We start from the raw sequence: 25777 nt of genomic DNA on the forward strand, positions 1-25777 counted from the left end.
AAAGCAAAGCAGCAGAATACAATTTATCCCTTTAGACCCACACATTATATATATAAACTTATACAGGAATCCTGCAGAGAATTCTTGCAATTGCAGAGCCATACCCACATGCAGTACTATTTCTTCCATTTGTACACCCAAATCTATAGGAAACCAGTTCTATGACACTCTCAGCTCTGATATTTAGGGATGTGCTTTTCAATTTAATTAAATGTCAGTAGTATTCAAATAATAATCAGATGATCACCTTTTTACATTTGAAAATCAGCAGAGAGCAATTTGATTAGACTTATACCTAGAATTCTTTAAGTATAAGGCACAAAATTCATCAGTATGGAACAGACATGTATTTGTCAGAGATATAAATGCTATCCATAACCAGAAGATTATAAAAAAGTATTCTTCTTTGGTTTGGGCAGGCATGTCAGAACAATTTTCCAAGTAGAAGAGCATGGGAAGAAAATTGTTATTGCAATTTTTTTCACTTTAGGTAGGGGGAAACCAATCCTTTTTCCATGCTCATTACTCAAAGAAGAATTCTTTAAAGATGCGTAAATAATTGCTGTCCTGCTTCCAAAGAAAGCACAGCAATCATTTCACAAATCGTAGCAGTGGTGCACTTGCCACCTTAGTCGGTTCTAAACCAGATTTTTAAATCAGTCTTATGTTTCAATAATAGTAAAATACAAAAGTAACATTATGCAGAACACCACACTGCTTAAAATAATGTTTTTCTAATCTATTTTCTCATGGCAAGAGGCTATGAACTCAAAAAGGAAATAAAACACTGTTCTGGCAAATTTTAAGACCACAGTATGGTACCTCCCACCCCTGAATTAGTGCCACAGACATATTGATGTACACAGAGGAGGCTGTCAGGGTTTTGTATTTCTGCATTTTCAAGTATGTCTTGTAGCAGAAGCACAACAGACATGCAGAGAGAGAGCCAAAGGCAGTAGTATTTCTGTTTTCATGTCCTGTTCTTTTTTGCAAATGTAGAAGATAGTGATTCAAAGAAAGAATTAGCAGAGTTGCAGAAAAAGGGAATATAAAAGCTAAAAAAATCTGGTAACTCTGCTGTGACTGAAAGGTCTATGTTCAGAAAGTCTCTGTTTTTTATCTAAGACCTTATTCAGATTATTTTACAAAAGGTTGCTTTTTAGAAGGAGATTAAGCGATTTACAAACCTAAATCCCATTGAAAATCAATAGGCCTTAGACTATTGAACCACTTAGCTACTTTAAAGTATTTATCCACTAAATCCTTAGGGAGGATTACAAGCAGGTGCTTAGGAAGTGGATACAAACATTTAATTTACAAGCAAAAGGTTGCATGTTCTTTACACTGCCCATCAAATGCCACACACCATCTTCCATGGGCCTTGTTCCATCTGCAGCAGCTCTCCTGCCTTTCCAGCTGCAGCCACTTAGAAATGCTGAGAATTATCCTGATCTCCATCCTTCCCAACGGTACTGCACACAATTACACTGGCATCTCTCCCTTCTATTTGTTACAGTCAGTATTTCTGCCCCCTCTCTCTCTGTGGGCACTTCTCTCAAAGGAAGGAGCCTGTCTTGTTTGCTCCCCATGTATATGGTCAAATCTTTTGTCTACCCAATACACCTGGTGCTCACTTGGTAACTCCTACAATCCCTCTGCTTGAGAAAGGACTGTTCTTTTTTGTCTTTCAAGGAACTTTGCTCATTACCTGATTTCCTATTTATTTTCTGAGTCCTCAGTGTTATTTTTTAACTCCAAATATCTTCATTAGACTTTTATCTTTTTGACCATGAAATTTTAAATTAGACATGTCTTTTTTCCCTCTTTTTAAATACACTTTCTGTGAGGCCTTTTTTATTTTCTTGTTCACTGTATTTTGTTTATGGATATTTTATATTCAAAACAGTAATAATCAACTGATATTTTATTTTTATTGCAGACCTGATTTTCTTTTTTGCCATTCCTTCCATTAAATGTATTACCTCCTAGTGAAGACAATGCAATATAATCTAGTTTCCATTTTAATATCAGGCACTTAAATTCTAACCAGTCTTGTCTATTACACAGGTCTTTTATGCCTTGCAAAATGCTGTACTGCTATCTGTGTTCGTATCTCACAGGCAGTGCTAATATTTACTAATCCATTTGGGTGCTGCCAGGCATCCTTCACCAAATGTATCAGCCCTGGTTCAAGAAATAAGCACTCCCAGCTGTTTTCTGCCTTTTCCTTCACCTTGAGGTTACTGCCCTTCCTTCAGAGTTGAAAAATGAAGCGAGTACACACAACTCATCACTACAGGACAAGATCAGAAGCTTTTTCCTCTCAGGCAGATTAAAATAAAACATCTCTCTTTGCAGTGAATTATGTGTATGGTCCTCCCCAGCACTCCCCAGCATGGGGCTGTAGGAGTCAGCAGCTGAAGGGAGGCAATTCCTGCAGTCATTTCTAAAGCGAACATGAGCCAATTCCCCATGTTGGCTATTTCAAACAATGAAAATAAATTGTTTCAGTTCAAGCTTCAATATAACTTTTAATAGCTTTTCGAGGGCATGGTGTTTGTTTGTTTGTTTGCTTGTTTGTTTGTTTGTTTGTGGGGCTTTGTTGGTTTGGTTTTTTTGAACTGTACAGCACCTCAACATGAATTTTGTGTGCTAGCCCCAGCGCACTGTTGGCTCTGCAGGAGAGGAGGCTCAGCGATGTCCTGCCCGTCAGCATCCCACGCTCTCTGCACCGACCCACCCCGCTGGCACGGCTGCCGTGATCCTGCAGCCTTGGCTCTGCACCCAGGGCATGGATGGCTTCAGCCTCAAGGCTGAGGTAAGGGACAACCTTCACCCACAGCGACCGTAATTCACTAAAGCGCTCATCGAAATAAACAGTTCTAATAAACATCAGCGAGGAATGACTCCTTGGGGCAACATTGAGGCTAAAAAACAAGAGAAATCTGAATAAAGAGATTAGCAGGGCAAAGCACACTGCAAAAGAAAAAGGCATGAAAAGATTTTATTGCCCAATACACAAGAGAATGTAAGAATTAATTCTGCTGAGGGAATAAGAAGGAAAGACACAGAGCAGTGCAATCATCTAAAATATGCAGCATTTTTCAAGGTGAATTTTACTCTAGAGCTCAGAAAAAGAATGGACTGTTGCCTAGACCTAAATTGTTTTGTAATAACGATTTTCACCATAAAAATGCAGTGCTCTTTACTTTAAAAAATGGCCATTCTCCAAAAAGGAAACAGATCTGGATCCAGTCTGACTTCCCATTTGTATTAATAATGGGGTGAAAGCAGTTACAGAGTCAGTTATCTGCTTCCTGGAAGTAAGCAAGTAGCTTCTACTTTCAAGCTTTCTGAGGGTATTTGCTTTTTCCATTTTTATAGCTTTGCAAAAGCAAGTAATGTTATTTTGAAAATGTTGCAATTATAACTTTGAACACATTCAATATTTATGCCATAAAATGCTATGTTTTGTACATACATACACATGCCGCTCTACTCAACACTGAAAAAAACATAAGAAAATAAATATCATAAATTTGTAATGGAATGAGCATAAGAACTCTCAAATATTACTTTCCTGGAACTTGTGCAAAAAATTTCCTGCATTACCTGTCCTCCATAATAAAATTCCTCAGAGTCATTATCTCCTTCAGAGTCTTCTTCAACTGTGCTGCTGTGACGTGACTCCTTAATGGAAAAGGAAAGTTAATGATAGAAACAATATGCTGACCTTGCATGTACAGATCTAAATGTAACTACAGGAATTATGCTTTTATGAATAAGCCCACAGCATCCTTTCTTAGGAGATCTTTTAATATAATTTTTCCAGAGGACCCATTTTAAGAATAACGAAATATCACATAAAAAAAGCACCTAATAAAGGGTACATAAAAACACCTTGAATATATGTTGGAGAAATAATACTTGTGTGGTTAGAAACACAGCATGGTATTTTAAAGAACTGGATAATTCAGCAGACTTTGTGGGGATACTTTACTCTGTGCTTTTGCTAAACGAAGCCTAACTTTCTCATCAAGGCTGGTTCTGGACATAGATCTTTTGGTGTGTCAGCAACCTACTACAACTTTATTTTACTTTATTCTCATAATTAAACCCTACTAGTTTCAGGAAACAAGTCCAAACATGGAATATCTTATGGTTCCTTCTGTGAAAACCTGACACTCTGCTGCTTAATTATTATTTTTAACAGAAGTTCCATCCTGTTGCAGGGAAAGTTTCAAACTTAATTTTCTGAGTAGCTCTTCTCTGAAACAGTGAAAAGTAAGGATTAGAGAGTCCTATGCTTACCTAAGTAAAGCCTGCTCCAAATAGGCTGCTTTGTGAATAATATCAAGTAAACTGAACTGATCCTGGTACTGACTGCAACTCAGCATGAGATAAAATGTTATATTCTGTTTCCCACCACTAGAACCTTTACTTATAACTATAAAATTGCTTGAGAGAGTAATTCTTGTTTCCCACAATGCACGTGTTATTTCTAGGCCCTATGGTGACTAGTAGCCCCCAAAGAACACCTAGTAAAATCATCATTCTTCACTTCAACCTGAACATAATGCATTCAACCCCTTTTTTCTTACTCATGTTCTACACAGACATGCCATAATGGAATAGAAATCAGAAATATGAATCAAAAAAGCAGAAGTTACCCTTAAATTCCATATCCATAAACGTCAGTAGGTATACACACTTATCACCAATTTCTGTGGTCAGATATTGTAATCCCACTTACTACCTCTGCCTCTAAATTCCTGCTCTATTCACTGTATGTATACGTACAGTGCAAAGGTATATTCACCCAATCTCATGGCAATTTCTGTCAAGACATGAAAAATAATTTCTGCTTCTACTTCACTGAAAATAGAAAAAAAAACTTTAAGTCTTCTTTGTTTTATACCAAAATTACTTCAGAGGGAAGTATGTTTCAAAACAGAAATCAACTGAACAAAAATTCCACACAGAACTCTCACATTAGAATAGTGACAAGCCCATCATATCCTAACCAAACCTTGAACTGTCTAGCCAACAGAAATCATCAGTGTTAAGAGATTCTTTTATAAATGTGTTTTTCTCAGTACTTTCACATTTAAGTACCCTCATTCAACTAGAAACAAAATAGAAGCTCAAACTCAGTCCCACAGAAGCTAACTATATTTCAGGCTTTTAAGGACATGGGTAAATTCTTCCCACACTTGTTTTTCTTATGTTCACAGAGCATACAATGAATACAACGATGAGGCAGAAGAAGCAAAGTATTTTCAGTGCAGCTTTTCACGTCAAATGACATTTCATTTACTAAAAAACCCGATACACATAGCACCCAGGCGTGCTCACCTCCCATTTCCAGGCTAAGAAACTCAGCACCCACTCTTACCAAAGGAAGACTTTAGGTCAAGCACCTGAAGGCCTGAAACGCCCAACCCCTCACCTGAGGCAGGAGCACTTGGGTGCCTTCTCTGAGGCCATGACACGGCCAAGCCCCAAGTGTGGGTTTCCCCGTTGTGCCTCTTCTTCCTCAGTGAGACTGGCCAGAGAGCTGTGCGAGAGGCACAGGGCAAATGCCACCATGCCTGGAAGACTCTAACACTCAAGACCCTGCTCGTGGTGAGAGGAGTCCTACAGAGGTCTAGAGTCTGCAGTGGGATTGCTGGCGGATATTTGAAGGAGCACCCAGGAGGAAGTAATTGAGATGTGGTCTTATGTGCCAGAGTAGGGTAAAAGGTAATGGAATCACTATCCATCTTTCCAGGACAGCTGTATATTTAGGGCCAAAAGAGTCTATAACACTGTTGGACAAAAAAATGAAACACCAAAAACATATTTCCTAGGATAGAAGGAGAATCTCTATCCCAACTAAGTGAATTGCTGGTTAATCCATTTATGAAACCCAGAGAAATATGGTAACATTCTAAAATATGTAAACATGCACAGATTGAACAAGCACATTTTGATAGGAAGTCTATGCTAAATATTCATATTCAATTATTTTCTTTTGTTCCTTAAAATAATTTCTGTTTAAATATACATACAAGAAATACATACCTCTCCATTCTCCCTCTGTAATTTTGACTTTATGGATAAGCAATAGTTGACATCATTGGTTTTTCTTAATTCTTGAAAAAAGAAAAAAGGAAAACAAGGAACATATGTGTGGAAAAAAAAGTGAAAATAGTTTTGCATATGTATGCAGACTAGGAATCCTTAGTTGCAGTAGTAGAGTAATTAAGGAACAAAAAGTTACAGATATGAAATGCATCAAAGAGTTGACAATGCAACAGTCTAAAATTAGGAAGCCTCTACTTCCCAGAAGACTTCTTTAAAGTGTGAATAGAAACTCAGCTGATCCATATAGGATTTTTGTTTTTCCCAATTCGTGATTTACAATTTAGTGTCATTCATTAATTTAATATAATTTATAAAAGAATGAGAAATCAAACCCCTCAGGAAAACAAAACCTTCTATATAAAAGATAGGTTTTTACTGTATTGTAAATTACAGGCTTAATTTCTATTCAAAGTAAAGAAATATTTGCAAGTAAAATTTATCACAAATTTCTGATGATAATAGCAAGATTGTGTGCTCCCCTGCAATAACTTCAGTAAGATTATTCTTGATTTACATCAGTATTAATGAGATAGAGAGTGAAGATCATACTGGTCCCACAGTAGAATTCAAAATAATTATCTGTTATGAAAAAAATGTCCTAAATACTACTACTACTACTACTACTACTACTACTAATAATAATAATAATAATAATAATATTAGTACAAAGTCAAGTGTTCCTATCTGAAGACCTGCCAGAATTAAGAGTGCTGTTGCAGTTTATTCTGCAGCCTGAAATAATCAGAGAATTTTTCTGCTAGAATCTAAACTGCCTCCACGAAGTGTGCGCACAAATCTTTATTAAATACAATAAAAATGTGTCTGTATGTCTGACAAGCATACCCTTTCATATATCAAGACATGTACCCTTTCATGTACCTTTTTGAAAATAAGGAAATAATTTATAATGAGAAGGTCCCCAAAATCATTGGGAAAAAACAAAAAATTTTTCTATAGCGGAATTTAGTGAAGCAGCTGAACCATTTCCTGAAGTAATTCACCAGAGGCAGTAGCAGTTACAGACTGTTTCATCTGCAGTGGTGAAGATTTAATGAAGTTTTAAGCAAGTGATCATGAAAACTCATAATTGGAAAGTATTCAGCATCTCTAGCTGTATTCAAGGGGAATTGCTCTAGCACAGGCTGCAAGACATTAAAAGCAAAAAATACATTCTGCACACAATTGTAGTGATCCCCAGAAGAAATATTTTCATTTCTTCTATTCTAAAATGTTGGACAACTTACTAGAACAAGCCCGGAGAAAACAGCAAACTGTACAGCTGAACCCTTTAACATCATATCTCCCTCTACATTCAGACAACATCTTTGCTTTCCTCCAAAATTATGAATTTGATAAAACTCCATAGATATAGGATTACCTGTAGCAATTTGGTGGAAAATTACTGGAATTGGCTCTGTTGTAACTAACACATCTTCATCGTTATCAGAACTGGAAACATAAGTGTTATCTACAAAAGAAAAACACTTTGCATGGTGAAGTTCCATTGTGTTTTGTCAGCCCCTTCCAATGTTTCCTATCCCAGATTTTTGTCACAAGGAACCACTCCCCAGATGCTTAGGGAAGCTGAGCACTACCACCTTCCTGGTGTGTTTGGATTTCATCCCTTGAAATTGTTAACAAAAAGAAAAATATTATAAGTACAGGAGATTCAGACCCAAACTTTATAAAGCAAAACCATAGAGTGTGATGTCATGGCTTTTGTGAATCACACCAAACTCTACTCTGAACCAACCCATAAGGCTTAGGGTGGCCAACTTTTCCCAAAATTAATACTTGTTCTATGGTTTTTGCTATGTCTGACACCAAAACTCAAGCTAGATCTAATAAGCAGAGTGAAAGCTGCACTGAGAGCTGGGTGTTAACAGCCAATTATGCCAAATACCTGTGCCTCATTTTGCCTAGTCTCATAAAGGTAATTTGAAGTGTCTTCAAATCTGTGGATAACCTTTCTTCACCCTGATTCAGGGAGAACAGAAATCCCTCCCACTTAACCTAAACATTGGTATGTATGAATATTATAACTATTTCACCAGATTTTCTTTAAAAATGTAGGGATTAGACCAAGGAATGTGTCTGTTGGGTTTGGTTATTTTTTTTGGTTTGTTTTGTTTTGTTTTTGGTTTCTTTTTTCTCTTTCCAACTTAATGTTTCCTAACAAACACCAAGAAGCAGCGGGGTCTTCTGTACTGTCTGCAGGAGCTAATTTTGTATGTATTGCTGAAGTGGTTATGAAAGTAATGATACTTTGTTTTCTAATGGTCTGGGCTGAATTGAAACCTATGCTCTAGAGCAAAAAGGCCAACAATTAGGATAATCACAGATAAAGTGACTTACATATTATAATTTTAAACACTTGTGTCCCACACCAGCAACGTGCACGAAATCACACGCAATTTTAGGCATACTGCTGCAGCCCAAAAGCTTTTGAGTGCTCCCAGTGAAATGTTGCAGGTGTTAACATTACTTGGGAGCAAAGCATTATAATATAATCCTTTGCATCACAGCAGCTCTTGGCCACCTTTCTCAAGAGGGAGCACGGGGCTGCGGCCATTCCTCGCACGGTGCGCCAGGCCGGGCAGGGCAGCAGCTACACCCTGCGCACAGATGGGTTTTCCTGGCTGCCACTGTAAAACAGCCTTTCTGCCACATTCACACACATCCACCAGCCCTGACCCTGCCCCACACCTTCGCCTACTCCCACGCCCATGCTGTCCTGCGAGGCAATCCGAGGCATCTGGGGCTGGCTCCACACACACAGGCGGTGTGCAGGCAATGCTGCAGGAGGCCAACACCACTGAGGCCCAAGGCCTGCACTCCTGTGGGCGCAACAAAACATCTGGGGCTGCTCAGCTACACACTGGCCACGGGGACATGTTTTACAGCCATGGCACTGTGTGAACAAAGCAGGGTGCCTTGTGTCAGCATTCATTCCTTCTCCCACTTCTGTCCATTGGCAGCAGGGGCTGTGAGCTACAGCCACAGGAGAGCTGCAGCTTGCCCTCTGCAAGAAGCCCTGCCGTGACTCTGTATTCTCCATCTCGTCACCATCACATCCGTGTCCACCTTGCACATACCACACAAGCACATCTGTTTCCCAGTTTTGGGAGTGTAAGTTACTGCTATAGAGTCTAATGAGCTGAGATAACTGAGGCCATCATTTGGCTCTAAAAAGACCTAACACCACATACATGGAAGGGAGAGTGGGAATCATTGTGCTACAGCCTGTTGCTGTACAGAAAACTAGGAACAGAGTATGTTCTGTACAGAACAGACATACATATATGGAAAAGGACTGCTCAGCTACAGGTTTTATAGATTTTAACTGTATTTTTACATCCATTGTAATTTTTTCTTGGCAGCTGGATAACATGACTTTCACTGCCAAGCTGGTTTTTTTCTTTTGCTTTTCAGCAGCTATTTGGGTTTTTTTTTCCTTCCATCGATATGATGAGACTTGAAATTAAGATAATAGCTTTGATTTGCTTTCTTCAACAACCTGTTTCTAACACTTGACACCTAGGACTACTTACCCTCTTCACTGGAGGACACAGTGTCTGGACCTAGCAGAGGAATGCAGCAAACTATGAGCTGCCAAACTGGTTCTCTCCATCTCTGCTGCAATGTCTAAAAAGGTGTGTAACCCACAAATCACTGGGATAAAAGACTATAGCAGTTCTACAAGTTTCTGTCAGCCAACACAAATAATTCTGAACATAAATTCATTAGCAAAATGCTTGCTGCACTGCTGGTTCCCACAGGAGTCATGATACACTCATGCAAGTGGGACTGCAGTCTACTCATGGATGTTATACTGCTCCTTAGAAGGATTATTTTCTCCAGTTGTGTCAATGTTATGAGAAAATTGTTACAGTGATACTTTGCTGAAACTGTTATTACCTGGCTCTAAACTTTTCAGTTATGTTTTCACAATTCCAGCAATAGATATGTAACTTTCAGACATTACTGTCCCAGCACTATTACCGTTAAGTCCTCAGTCAGCCTTTGTGAGCACATTTTTAGCTTTCACTCTTAAATATGAAACATTCAAATACCTCCCATTATTGAAAGTTGTCACATCACATTACGGTTTCCATAGGTACAATTTAAAACCCAGCTGCTTCTTTTTGATGCTTCAATAAGTAATTCAGCAACAGCTACACACTGTTGTCAGTACCAAAGTGGTGATGCTGCATACATTACAGCAAAGCAGGCTGTGGGAGTATGTATACTACCCAAGGCTCTTCATTTAGTATCCAAATTTACTTTTGGTCGTAGCATTTTAGCTGAATTGCATCAATTGCATCATGGCCTAATGTCACCTACTTTCATATCTTTATTGCACACATTAGCAATTTATCAGATGATCAACTCTGGCAGCCTTGTCTTGGATTTACAAATCTGATCCACTCTGTACTACACAGTCTTAATCTACACAGGATAAAAGTTTGCTGTGGCTATGCACTAATGGACTTAAACCTTAATCTGTAAAGGTTTATCCTGTGAGAAATTTAATTTGAGAGCACATGCTGCTCTGAACTCTATCACCTTGCAGCAGTACTTGAAGAACACCTTCCAGCTGAGGACATCAGCACAGAGCTTCCTAGACTTGACACCATCACACCCTGATATATTCCTGAAACCTTCCTTAAGACACATGTCAGAGAAGGAAGACACAGTCAGCAATAACATTAGGTTAGAAATTTAGGACAAAAAAAAGTGACAAATATTTGGGCTCATTGAGTCAGAATGAGTTTTTTTTATGATCAAAGCTGCAAAATGGCAGAAAGTCCTTATTGCTCCCAACACACTGAACATATCATCATCATAAAGCACACATATATCCTGCAAAAGCTTGAGATGTGAATGAAGTCAGCTCTTCTAAAGGCCTGAAGGGCTGGATTTTAATCAGTAAACATGTACTGATTTACTCTCTGCTCCAAACTAACTACAGTGTGAAATATTCAATTGCTATCTGCCTTTAAAATACAGGGCCTGATGGCACAGAATATTCATCAGGTTTTAGGGACACTAAAGTCACTCAAGCTTGTTGGCTATCAGGACATGCTGCAAATAACACTCAGAAGGAAATTCTGAGGTCTATCAGACAGAAGAGTTGGCCAGGAAATGAGCTCCCATGTGCTGTGCAAGTAACTGTTGCTGTTTCAGTGGTTCAGCTTACCATTTACTTAGAAGTTCCCAGAGGTCAAATTTTGTGATATTTAATGGAATAAACTGTTAATAACACACGGTGAAGATTTTTTTCAACTATTTGTCCCTCTGTTCATTGTCAGCTCAATGCAGTAAACTGTAAATCCATTTATCACTGGTATGACTGCGCATTTTATGAATCTCAGTTTCTCCCATTTCTAAATGTTGAATAGACTAATAATATTCCCCTCCACAGTTTTTACTGGTAAGAAAAATAAATCTAATAGAGGTTTTAGCATTCTTTCACAGAATCCATTTATTTGGCACCACTGTTGATTTCTTTGTCTATCTGCTTCAAACACTGGTGTTTTGATGAGACATAATCTGCTGCTTATCAGTGAAGAAGATCAAAGTCACACTTTTTTAGAGTTTCTAAACGAAACAATACTTTGAGAAACATTTCAGAAAAGTGACAGATAAAGACCAAAAAAGGCCAGAGGGTTTCATATCATTCACAGTACTTACAGTGTTAAATAATCACAGGTGCACAATGTGCTGCAGTCCAACAGTACTACCATAAACCTTTACTTGCACAGCACCGGTCATCCCCACTTCCCTCTTCTGCTTCTGATAGCCTGTGCTGCCTGTAGTATCTGTGCAGTGTCTTTGTGAAGGAAACCGGGGAAATAGGCTCCCGGAGAGCTTGCTTTTGTCCTTACCTGCTTCTGTCTCCTAAGAATAACACACCACATGGAGACTGGCCACGTGGGTACACAAACACCTTTGCCAGCCCAGCTCAAAGCGCTGAAGGGGGGCTGTGCTGGGCAGCTGGGAGCCCCTCTGTGAGCCAGTCCTACCAAGGAGCTGCACATGAGCGCTTGGCTCGGGCTGACCCCGAAGGCACAGAGCTGCAGGCTTAACCTGGAGAGCCCCAGCAGCCTCCTCAGGGCCTCCAGCACAAGGAACTGCTCTGCTGGCCCTGCGCCAGCCTCCTCAGGCTCCTCAGAGATACAGCTTCATCCAGCATGCCAAAGAGAAGCTAGGCACTTTCTCACTCCTACCCCCGTTGGCACCAGCACCCCAAGCTACAACCTGTGAACCTGTGTTCTCACCCTGACCCAGGTGATAAATGATGCCTGAAAAGGGGAAGTGGCCGTGAAAATAATCTTAACTAATGGAAAATGATTAGTACAAGATGCACCCGGAAGACATCAACACCCTTTCAGATATTCTCATTTGTATATAGCAAACTGTGGTAACATGTATATGCATGTGTCACGGGCAAGGATGTTGCACTGTACCTGGGTAATCCTCAGAGACATGCACTGAATAGGACACACTGTAAAAAAGAAGAAAAAAAAACAACAACAAAATTAGAAACAACAACATTAACTGCTGGCACAACACTTTTTCCTGCTCCTGTATTATTTTATGCTTATTTATAGCTTCCTGACAGTTTCCAGAACAGAAGTAACATCTATTTTGATGGCTTTTGAAGTGCTCAGCTGAAAATAAAAAGCGTCATGCCCATTTTGAAAGCTTACTTTGCTAAACTGGCATATCCTGATTTCAGTGTTCTTAAAAGGAGTATCAAGGCTGCATTATATTCCCTTTAGAGTAACATTTCACTTCTGATTTAAAAAAAAAGGTCACTCTTTGAACACCAGAACGAGAGAACTCGTAAAGCCCAGTTTTTCCTCTATCTGGTTTCTGTAGTTGACTCAAGACTCAGCAGGAGTCTTTCTCATTGTTGTACAAGGATCTGGATGTCTTGGGCTCCTTCCTTCCATCAAAACTCTTTATTTTACATAGTATCTATATCTTTTGTCAATCTGTGTTCAAATTAAAATTTGAGAGAGCCACAGTCACACTGAAGAGCAACTTCACTACGTGGATTCCCTGAATCTGTTTCATCAGAAAACAGCCACTCAAAACCACCATCCTGATTCTGCAGCTCAGTTACATCTGCTTTCCCTATGTTCCAATGAGATCTTCACTCAACTCGCAGCTGAGAGCAGGACAAATAGGCGTGATGATTTGCTCAGCCATCTAACTACCCACCAAGTCCTTCTGATTTTAAGTTTAGTGTCCGTCTTAATTTCTGGAATAAAAACATTCAACTATGAAGCCCACTGAAAGGTTTCTGTTGTATAATTCATATTCTCTCCAATTCTAAATCCTATATATTGTGTCAACTTACACATTTAAATAATATATGGTGTGGGCTCATCTCTGTAGTGAGTTAAGTCAAAGCAGGATAGTACAGTCTTCTTGAGAAATTTTGGTATGCATTGCACTTGCTGAAAAATTGTTGAAAATTGGTTCATACAATCTTTCTAAATGACATGAATACAGCTTCCATGTAGACAAGAAACTGAAGCCAGGTATGATTTTTAATGTTTCTCTCTCAAGGATTTCCATTAAATGAGTTCCACTTTCACAATCCAGTGACTGTAAGAGGCCATCAATTCCCTCACACTTCCTTCTGCAAGTCAATCTATTAACACACAGCTCTCTCACCTGTTTCTGCACACCATCTATTCTGGAATATTTTATGTATTGTTTGACTAAGACACAAAGATGCCTGTTTCTTCAACAGCTGCAAATGTTCTCACAAATTGAAGCAGAAGGAGCATTTATTACAGCTGACCACGGATTTTGCCACACAACTGCTGGTTAAAATCCCATCACTGTAAAAATTCAACATTTTATCACTTCTCTGGTTTAATTATGTTTTAGATATTTTGAATAGGCAGCATCTGTATCTCCTCATATTGGAGTATTTTTCCTAAGGACTGGGTTATTTAAATCTAAATAATCTGTCACCATGTATAGTATCACTATTTTAAATAAGGAGATATTCCAAAATAAGGAAATGTTATATCTCAGTGCAGTCATATATAGAGAATTTTGCTCTGTGATGCAGATAAAAAGCCAGAATACCCCAAAAAAATTCCTGAGAACTTAGCTGCATGCCTGTTCTCAGCAAACCCCAGCTTCTAGAAACATTTGTAACCATGACTTCTTCCTTCTACTACTGAAAGAGGTAGTGAAAGAGCCTTACTTTTTTTGACTGGCTGCTTGCACACCTCTTTGCTGCCTCCAGAATTTCTGGGTATGGGTTTGTCCCAATACTGAGAACAAGAACAGGGACTGAAGGGTTTCCCAACCTCTTGAGTGCAGATACTCAAAATTCAGCTGGGAAAAGACATCAGCAAACTAACCTAACTTTGAAGCTGGATTTGATTTCAAAGCTAACTTCTGCTTGGTCAATGTCTTCATGTGCAGAAACCCAATGGAACTGAGTTTTCTCTTCCTTTTTCTTCATCATGTGGTTAGCTCTGCCAGCAGCAGCTGTGGTGCTGCCAAACGGAAACTAGTGACCAAACAACATAACTGTTTGTCTTGTGAGGAGGAATAAATTAAAAGGTTAAGGAAAATGCAAGCTAGAAATAGGCTCAAACCTGACTGTTCAAACTTGGGATCTGACCCAGAGCCCAGTGAATCCAGCAACGGGGAGAATAAATCCACTCCACCTCCCCCAGAGAGAGGTGGTAGTGTTTTGCTTCAGCTTGTCAACTCCTCTTAGTTATATGTGGATCATGGAAGCAAAAAGTGGAAATGAAACTACTGAACAAAACAAAACTTGGATTTTTGTCTGAGCTCTCCTCTGCGATTGTTACATACGGTCACCCTTCAGCACATTTTTCTGCTCTCAGGATAAACTGCTTCCTATTGCCTGCACACCTGGTTGTCAGAGAACAAGATATGCCAGGCAAACAAAGGTCTCCCAAGGGTTTCCTGTCCTCCAGCCACCCAAGCATTTTCCCACTGACTTGAACAAGATTTAGAACCAAGCCACAAACACACGACTGTGATGACTTACAGCACCTTAAACAGCACAGACTTCAGCGAAGATGCAGATGTTCAACACCTCTCAGTGTCAAATCCTCCCAAAGCCAAAGAAAGCCTTTCTTGAAGCAGCTTTTTCATTTAAGAACTCACAAATGCAACTGGAATTAATTTAGGCCTGGCCCTCACATAGAAGTACAACATGATTATTCCAGTGAGGGAAATGATTTTTCCTTCTGGCAATGCAGCTCCTCAGCACACCCTTATTGCAGTCACTAAATACAGCTTACAGCAGTATAATTTATTCCTATTCCCATAAACACGTTCACCATTGCTCATTCAGTTATATTGCTTTAGCTACAGGAACAGTTAAATTCCTGGGTGTAAACAAAGCCTCCATGATGGTGCTGTTTCTGTTTTACTCTGACCCTCTACAGAAGACATCCTGCAATACATATATTTCTGAACCCCTAAGCTTAGAACAAGCTTCATACTCGAAATGGCCTAGTAAAATTTTTTGTTATTTGACAATAGTAAAGTACTACAAGAGAAATTAGTGGGAACTGTCATGTTTCATGTTTTTAATGTAGACTTCTTATTGCTTGAAATAGTATTAACATCGACAGCCTTGGCTTAGTAACAATTTTACTCACAGGGGTCTCATTGCAAGAATTTTCCAATGTGTTTTAACCATATCTATTTCTTCTACAGAAAAATTATTATGCAAGAGTTCATCTCCACTGGAGAACTAATTCATCAACCAGATGGGTATGCGCCATGTAATTGCTATTTTTTAAATTAATCTTTCCCAACTGAATACAAAATAAGCAGATTCATCTTCATCTGACATTACTACCATTTCTCAAAGCTAGTTAAAAAGGAGTAGAAAGTCTTAATTGATTATACTCCCAGGCAAAATGTTACCCCAAAACTGCATCTCCAGGGCAAAGAAAAATACTCAGGAAAACCGAAAAAGAGAGCAAAGCGAAAGTTACTGCAGCAAAGCACATTCATAAAAGGGAAACCGACCAGCTTCACCTCCCTATATCCATCTGTAAGATTGCTTCCTGAGCCTTGAACTGCAGTTTTACCCATCATGATACGAACCCCATAATCAGATACACATCCTAAAGCCATAACAGCAATGCTGCCTCTGGGATGCAGCTTCCCATCAGTTTCGGGTTATCAGCTCCATGCTACCCATTGTTTCTCTCTAAGAAAGAAATCCTTTAAGCTGAACTTCCAGCTGTTTTGCACAGCAGGAACAGTGTGAAGCATCTGGTGCAAGTCTAAGATTTATGACTATGGAATAGTCATGACAATTCAACCAGCTCTGTCCCATGGCAACAACTGACTTACTGCCTTATTAAGTGTGGAAATTGTGATCTAGTTTCTATTCCAGTTTTAGTCATCTCTATTAGAGCCAGATCTTTATGTCCTAATATTTTTTCTAGCAAACTTGATGAAGAAAGAAAACAAGATTATTTTTCATGTGGAATCTGATGGTAATGCCAATCTATAACAAAATACAAAAGAAGGAGTAAATAGGACTTAACCATAATACATCCGAAGCTACAGAATTCAGAAGAGATTTTGTTTATGATACATCAAAATCTTAGATCTAGCTCATCAATGATGTAATGCAATCAGCACAAAATTTTATCACTAAAGAAGGATACTAAAGCTCAGCAAAGCAAGCTATGGATAAACCTGAAATAAGAAATGTTACTGTGGTATTGATTATATGCCAGAGTCAGGTTTTGAACAAGTTGGTGAAATGAAAAAAATATGACTGAAACTTTCATACAAAAGAAAAAAAAATTATGCTGGTGACAACTTTGGGCCAAAGGACCTCTTTAATGATCTACATACTATTTCTGAAAGTACATCATACACACAACATGCTTTTACTCTTTTCTGGGTGAAACTGTAGAAAGGAATAAGATATAGCTCAGAAGATGCAAGTGGAATTGTATTCTTTCACCACTTACTAGCTATGAACTCACAAGATTCTTACATTTTCAGTATCTGCACACAACATGCCACAGCAGAGCAACATTGCATGAACGCTCAATAATTATACAGTAAATACTTCTATCTTCAAGTTTTTGTTTTCTTATCTTTGAAAATGCTTACAAATTCTTCAGGGGATTCCTGTTACTGTCACAGCCTTTAGTGTCCTTTTCTACTTCAATAAGACCAGCATTTGATCCTGAAACCAGACCATTCATATTGCTTTACTTCTGACCAGCCTTTGTCCTCAAACAAAATAAAACTGGTTCCAAAAAGCCTTTCACCATGAACACAAGCCACTCTCAACACTCTCTATTCTGAGATCCACTTTGAAACCTTATAACCTGACAATAAATCACATCACAAATACAGGGTAGAAATTATGATTTTTGGAAGACAAACTGTGGGATTGCACCCAAACAAAACTTTCAAATAGCATTTCTGAAATAGATGACCTTTGAAGAAATGCCTTGAGAACCGGCAGATGAAGGTATTTAGGTATTGACCAGATGAACATTAGGGTATACTATTTACACAAAAAATGGGATTCGTTAACAGAGAAAAAAACCCAATTTTTTTTTGTTGTAACTGACCTTAGGTGAATTAGACTATGTGAAGAGAAGTACAATTCAAAACTAATATTTAAACACACTGCAAAAGACACCAATGTCAAGCCATTCTTCCAATTTGTGTGTAGATTACATGCATGCAAATAACAGCAGAAGAGACTTACAAGCCAGAAGCACCAATTTTCAATGGCAAAAAGGTATCTCCTGTTTGATGGGCACCACCAAAAGACAAGTCTTATAAAGTCGTAGCCTGGAGAAAACCATTTCATTTTATGTTGAAAACAGAGCAAACAAAATAACTTTAACAATAAATGATAAATAAGGGAAAATTACTATAGCTATGACAAAGAAACTTAATGAAACCTCTCCATTTGGTGTTCACCTGCTGCAAGTATGAGTGAAAGATAAATGTCAGGTTTTTCAATAGCTTATGAACAAGTAAATTAGCAAGATACTCCATCACTTGATATATATGAGTGCTGTGCTGAGAAACACTTCATTACATTTCAGTGGAGCTCTTAAAAAAATAGAAGTATGGGAAAAATAATCTTGATTTCTACTCTGGAGCTTTTAAAAGATTGTATCTCACTTGGCACACATCAGCTGAGGAAGTGGTCCACTGAAGCTCATATTCAGAAACAGAACCATGGCAGCATTTTGCATTTTCTTACCTGGCAGATTTTGTAAACAACTCTTGCTAGTATTCACTTTTGTCTCCAGCAAAAAAATATGGAGACTTTTAGAATGTATTTATAAATGTACATTTACAATTATATAACACAAATTTTGTTCTGCTTCTTCATTAAAAGGGTGATTAAGCACTGGAACAGACTTCCCAGGCAAGTGGTGGAAGCACCATCCTCAGAAGTATTCAAAAAGTGTACGGATATGGCACTTGGGAATATGGTTTACTAGTGAACATGGTGGTAATGTGTTAAGAGTTGAGCTTGATGATCTTAGAGGCCTTTTCAAACCTCAGCTGTGCTATTAGTCTGTTACATATCATAGAGTCACAGCAGGGGCCAGACCAGAGGGGACCACAGTGGGTCATCTGGTCCAACCTCCCTGGCCAAGCAGGATCACCCCAAAGTACAAGGCACAGGATTGTGTCCAAATGGCCCTTGAACATCTCCTTTATAGGAGACTACACAGCCTCTCTGAGCAACCTGTGCCAGTGCCTGGTAACCAGCACAGAAAAGATCTTTCTCATTTTCAGGTGGAATTTCCTGGGCATCAGTTCCTGCCCCGTTGCCTCTTGTCCTGTTGCCTGGACCTGCTCTGACCCCAGCCTGCGGACACTGACAGGCACTGATGGGGTCTCTTCTCAAGGCTCAACAGGCCCAGCCTTCTCAGTCTGTCCTCATAACAGAGATGCCTTGATCATCTCTGTCATCTTCCACTGGAGCAGCCCCAGGAGTCTCTCAAAAGGGTCCCCACTTTGTCTCTCTTGTCCTGAAGAGCACAGAACTCAGCACAGCTCTCCAGATGCGCCTCACCAGGGCTGAGAAGAGAGGCAGAATCACCTCCCTAATCTGCTGACAATGTTTTTCCTAAAGCACCCTAGGTTACCATTGTCATTTTTGGCTACAAGGACACACTGCCTTGCTGGCTTGTGGACACCAGGACCCCCAGGTCCTTCTCCACAGGAGATGAAGGTGACCAGCAGGTCAGCCCTGAGCCTGTACTGACACCTGGGGTTATTCCTCCCACCGGTGCAGGACCCTGCTGAATTTTGGATTGTTCTTCTCTGCCTACCTCTTCAACCTGTTGGGGTCCCTCTGAAGGGCTGCAGAGCTCTCTGGGGTATCAGCCACTCCCCCCCAGCTTTGTGTCATCAGCAAACTCCCTGGGGAGGCATCTGCCCTTCCTCGAAGCCACCGATGACATTAAACACTACCGAGCCCTGTACTGACCCCTGCGTACCCCGCTGGTGACAGCACACTGTGGCACTGATCACAACCCTCTGGGATCAGCTCTTCAGCCAGCCCTCAATCAGCCAGTTCTCCCGTCCAGCCCACACTCCCTGACCTTGCCACGAAGGTATTGGGAGAGACAGTGGCCAAAGCCTTGCTAAAGCTGAGGGAAATAATAAAAAAAGTTCACAACACTTAGTGAATCCACGAATACTCTTAGGCAGTACAAATCAGTGTGTGCTGCACTCCACTCACTCACAATACCCTTACAATAAAGTCTCAGTAATGTGACAAAACCATAAACAGCACTAAGTAAATGTTTCAGATGCATAAAACACTAAGCACAAAGTGATGTGCATCTCCAAACACACTGACAGACAAACAATGTTAGAGTCACGACCGTTAGAAACATACAAGACAGCCTATCTCATAATACGCTTCTGGAAATAAAAATTTGCAGAAGGTTTTTTTAAAATACAAATAATTATACAGGCTTTTGTTCTTTCACATGGGGAAATAGCTACCAAGGCACAGGACTTCTACCTTTTTTGAAAGCAGTGATTTTAAAACTGATGCCATTAAATACATTAATGATTAGCGAAAAACAACTTTATATTCTGGGAGAAAGCATCAGAAGCCACAAATGAGACAAAAATTAAAAGGAGGTGGACTTGGGTTTTCATGCATACATTTGCACAGCTATGAAAAAAGTGACTGTCAGTCAAGCACAGAAAGAATAATCTCACAATATTAAAGACTGGTTTATTTTCTTTTACAGAATTTAGAACTTGAACTAAATCCCACTGAAGTCCAAGGGAGACTATAGTACTTGTCAAAGAAGATTACAGGCAAGTTGCACAGAAAATAAGAGACTTCTGGCCCCCTACCACACTTCTGTTATTTTCTAGAAACAAGTACTTCCTTGCTTTGCTAAGAATTTTGGTATGTATTCCAAAGGATGCAAACCTTTTTGAGCACTCTTTTTCTTTTTTTTTCATTAGTATTTGCATATTGCTACACAACTGGATTGCCAACTATTTCACATCCATACCATTTTCTAGATTCTTTATTGAAACAATCTTCATGGATTTCTAAAACACTTTTTGAAGTACTCTTTAAAATGTTTTGAATGCACATGTCTGCATCTCAGCAATTTTTTTTACAGATATTCAGGCCACTTTAGATCTCCTGAAACACTGCAGTTCAATGAGTTTCCGTATTCTTTGTGATCCAACAGCTGATGACCCAGCATTAGTCACAGCTATTTTTTGCTGCTAGATATAGACAGATACCCATAAAGAATTGAAATTTGTGCACAAGCCCCCTTCACCACACATCGTAACTCCCCATGATGCACCACCAATTATACAGAAAAGAACAACAAGTGATTCTGAGTAATCTTTTCCTCTGGATGATGGAGAATATGCGTGTGTGGTGACATACAAAAAGTCCCAAGCACATCTATTGATGACAGATCAGACCTACTCCAAAGAGAGATGAGCAGTGTCAGTGAGTCAAAATTATTATAGTTTGCATTTGTCACTAAGAATAATTCAGCTAGTGGTCTTCTCATGAAACTGAATTGCACCTGAATCAAATGGGGAATGTTACTCACAAAGCCCTGCTGGATTTAGCATGTCATTCAAATAAAGGGGGCACAGAAAACTGCAGCTCCAAAATTCCCCTTTAGCAAAGCCTCCAATGAAGAAGGCACAAAAACTTCTAGTAACTACATCAAACTCTACATGATTGATCATTACTTTAGCAAACGTGAGGGGACTTTCAAAAGTAAAATTAGGAAATCAGGAACACTTTGAGGGGGGAGAAATGTATGTGCTGTGTGTCATTTGGAAGGAGGTACAATAAAGTATGTTGCTCTGTTTTTTAAAGTTTTTCTAAGCCTTCTGATGTTTGCATTCTTGTAACGAACTTTCTCACATACTTTATGTAAATAACTTATTGTTTTGCATTCTTTTATGGAGCAGGAGAAATTTGATGGAGTTAGTTTGTCCAGTGTCACTGTTACCCTCCAATCCACTGTCACTTTTAGAAATCCATAAATGCTGTAGTCCGAAATGGAATGCTCTTATTTTTACCTTGGAGAGTCCCGTGTTCGCATCGTGTTATTTCGTGTCCTGTAGTGACACAAGTATGTCTGCATGTGCAAAACCAGGTTGCCCACAACCAGACTGCACCAGAATCTGACCATTTCACTGAGAACTACTAAAGCCTTCCGTTTGTAAAGCTGCCCTGTTTGACCAGGTGCAGCTCCCTCCTCCCAGCGTGGATGCTTTTTGTACTTGTGGGGTCTGTATTCTTTCTCTCCACAGATCCTGTGGGTTTGCATTCTTCCTGCGTATTCCCCATTAGCTCTTCATCCAATTTCAGTCTTCCTCAGGAAACAGAGCACTAAAAACAGCTCAGGACAGCAAATTCTTGGCCCAGCTCTGCAGCAGCCAGAGCATCACATAGCATCATGTGCCTTTGGCCACCTTATTTACATCACGGGGTCCATTTTCTTCCACCATGTCCTTTCTAGAGGCTGATTTTGTTTTAGTTAAGGTTTTTGGGGGGTTTCAGGGGTTTTTTTTTGCTGCTCTTCATGGTTTTGTGGGTGGTTTTTTGGGAGTGGTTTTCGAGAAGAAAGTTTTTTCTCTTTTCAGCTTCCACCTTTTAATTTTAGAGCACTGCTGTTAGAAGACACTGTGATATGCTCTTTTTGAAGCCAGTTAAGACTTATTTTAAAGCCATAAGGGCTTAATCTACATTGATCCCACTAGAAGTCTGTTTTGAGGGTCCTATGGTTGTAATTCAAGTAATCAGATTTTCAATTCAGATCAATTGACAAGTAACACCCTGTCCAGCCCCTGTACAAAGCCTTTATGTTGTTATTTTTCAAACTAAAATAGAAGGACACAAAAAAGAAACAACCACCAAAGAAACCCAAAGCACAAGGTAAACTACAAACTGAACAGGTTATAGTTATCCAAGAAGAGAAAATCTTGACATAGGAAATTTTACCAGATAATTTTATATTTTCAGCATCTTAGCAGTAATGAAAACCAAAAATTAAGCCCATATAAATCCCTGGAGATATTCACTGTTTAACTTCATTATATCCCTGACATGCAGAAGAGCTCCTTTCCTTTGCATGCAGTGCTCAGAAAAGGAGGAAAGTCTAAGGCATTGTCCTTTGAACACTCTACACATTCATTAATTAGTTGGCATTTTGCTCATTTATCTAATGAGGTGTGCAGTAGGCACTGCTTGCAAGGAAAAAGTAACAAATTTAAACACTCTTTCTTATCCATTTTTGATATATCTCACAGAACTCAAACTTTTCCCCTCACCTCTAAAGTCAAACATGAATACTTCTTGGTAGAGCTGAAACACTGTATTTATGAACTAAAATTATTCTTTTCTCTATTTTCCATGCTTTCAGGTTCTATTATCCTTAGTACAAATTTAATGTTTAACTTCCAAATATATTACTTGAATGTCAAACTATTGCTTTTAAAACGATTCTAAACCAAAAGTGCACACATTCAACATGACAAAATCCTATAGAGCAAGAGTTCTAATACATGTTACCTGTGGAATTGTCCATAGTAATTCATTTATGCCAATACAATCCATTCACATAATTCAGGACCACTGGCAAATTTACAGCCAGTAATTTTTCTATTGCTTATTGCTTACAGTTACACAGAGTCCCATCTTCAGATCATTATGATGAAGTCCAGCATCTCTGAAAATGTCTATATTGTGGTACAGCACTGTCCCATATCCAGCACGCATTTAAATCCAAGGCAACAGCTGCTGTTCCTGCTCACAGATGCAAGGACTGCTTGCAAACCTGAGGGGTTGGCTCATCCTCCTGTCCCATTACACTAACATGGTCAAAGCCTTTCTGTTTCCTGTGGTTAGAGACACAAAAGGACGGGCTACATGGCTGGGGCAATGCCAGTGGAGTTTGTCTCCTCTGCCCAAAAGACTCAAGAATTACAGGGATGAAAGGTGCAACGTGAAAAGCAGAGTAGGTCACTCCTCACACTTGGAGCCTCACTGGGATACCTATCTCCGCCACTATACCATGGTCATGGAAGAGCATGCACTCACAAACAGCAAATAAAATGAAAATTCAGTATGAGATGACAAGGAAATATTGGTTTTATTCCTTTCTTTTCAGGTACGAGAGTTTCAGTCTGAGGGCACAGATACACTTCTAACACGATATTCAGTCCTGATATCCTTAAAATTAGAAAGATGTCAGTAAATTGAGGGGAATACAGCCAACATCAAGAAACAACCACAAATGTGGAAGAACGGACAGTGATCAAAAATATTTATGTGGGTCCAGACAGCCGGGTCAACAGAGTGTGGCAAATCACTGAGCAAGCATGGTAGGAAATGTCATGACTACTGCAGCACCTTCTGCAGTATGCCAGCATGAAGATGGGTGTAATTTTTACACAACGGCCCAGGGAAAAATGGCAAGCCGTACCCATGTGAAATTAGGGGAGAAGGTATAACTTGACTGAGCATCAGAAATGGAGAACCCCGTTAAATTTTGAGTTAGTCTTCCAGGGAATGGGTAGAGGGCTAATCACATAACCATTTAAAGCCAAGATGGAGAAGGAATTTAAGTAAAATTAATGGAAACATTTTGCAATTGCAAGGTAACTAACAACTGTGTTTCCTTTGCTAATTTCCATGAGTAAAATGTTAATGAGCAAAACGCTACCTCTCTTTCTCACTAGTAGCTCAGAGAGCAAAGTTGTAGGTTGAATACGACATTGACAACTCTCAATGTGACTCAGGGAAAAAATTCAAAGCATAACCCAGTACTATATTTCAAGAGGGTGCAGAATAACGGCAGCAGGGAATTTCAGTTCAAGAGCTTTTTATACATTTGAAGTGGCAGCATTGGCGAGGATCTGAAACAGTTCTTCCACCTTCTCACAAATTTTAGCTAATCCTGAATATCACACAATCTGTTTCTTCTTCCTGACAGAAAGCAATAGGAGCATACAGAATTTTTTTTTTAATGTAGCTATATTTAGTAGCAGCTCATCTAATAAATAACAATTTTAAATATATGGGCTGTTCTTGAGCCAAAGAATGCTTCAAGACGCATGATTGTTCATAGAATTATAATTTTATACTATATCCAAACATACCATATTTGAATATTGCCTGGCAGACATTCCTACAGAAAATGCTAAGCAAACTATAGAACAAAAAACAACAGGTAACACTGGTACCCTACCCCAACATGTAGTTAAGATTTTAAATACCATTTTAATTTGTAAAGATAAAATTAATAAAACTCTCTACCAGTCTTAATTAGATCCCTGTCTTCTCAAAAAACTAATTACATGCCAGATGAAGCAATGGTTTAGGAAGCCCCTGTATTCTTGCAAAGGCAGAGATAGTTCTATTCCCAGCTGTGTCTTGTTATATGCCTCCCAGCAAGAAAAAATGCACACTTTCTCAAAAAGCGATCTGTAACTACAAAGCCTTATAGTCATTGATTTACCTTTCATGTGTGCTGAACCACTACATCTCCAAGAGAAATCAGCAGGAACCATCAGCAGTTTTGAAAAAAAAAGGCTTAGAGTCCAGATTTTAAAAATAATTGGTCAACAATAATTGTGCAGAAAAGGCAGTTAGAAAACTAAACTTCATATTCCCTTGAAAATACCATCAGTACATACCCACCATTTTAGATAATGCAATGTACTCACTAAGGTACAAAAATTTCCATTCTGTTGCAGATTTCAGTAGAAATTCAAGTATCTGAAAAGGGATATGGCTACCTAAGCACCTTTTATGAGACCAGCATTTAAATACCTTTGAGAAAATTGCAAAACAGAACTCATCCTAAGGTACTCAAACTTGGTACATGCTTTTTAAAACACACAATGAAATCCTGGTCCCATGAAACTTCACAGGCAAAACCCTCAGGAAAAAAAGTGAAAGTTTATCCTTCTCTCTTCTTCTTCATGAGCAAATTTGCAATTTAAAATTGTCAAACATGATGATGCACTCCCTTCATCTTCCTTACTCTTTGCTCTGACTGTACTATTTAGCACATTCACCCACCAAAATTATCACCAAAATATGGAAAGCATC

General features: G+C 39.1%; 1 protein-coding gene across 2 annotated transcripts in view; it reads right to left on the reverse strand.

Moving 5' to 3' along the window:
• Positions 1–25777, reverse strand: part of PARP8 (poly(ADP-ribose) polymerase family member 8) — a 116498-nt gene that overhangs the window by 49105 nt on the left and 41616 nt on the right. For both annotated transcript variants that reach the window (XM_058823770.1, XM_058823769.1), the window contains exons 3-6: positions 12597–12634; positions 7505–7594; positions 6064–6134; positions 3613–3690 (exon numbers count right to left, since the gene is read on the reverse strand). In XM_058823770.1, coding sequence (XP_058679753.1) covers positions 3613–3690; positions 6064–6134; positions 7505–7594; positions 12597–12634 — 277 coding nt within the window. The remainder of the gene's footprint in view (positions 1–3612; positions 3691–6063; positions 6135–7504; positions 7595–12596; positions 12635–25777) is intronic.

The sequence above is a fragment of the Ammospiza caudacuta genome, chromosome Z (assembly GCF_027887145.1).
Source record: "Ammospiza caudacuta isolate bAmmCau1 chromosome Z, bAmmCau1.pri, whole genome shotgun sequence".
NCBI lineage: Eukaryota > Metazoa > Chordata > Aves > Passeriformes > Passerellidae > Ammospiza > Ammospiza caudacuta.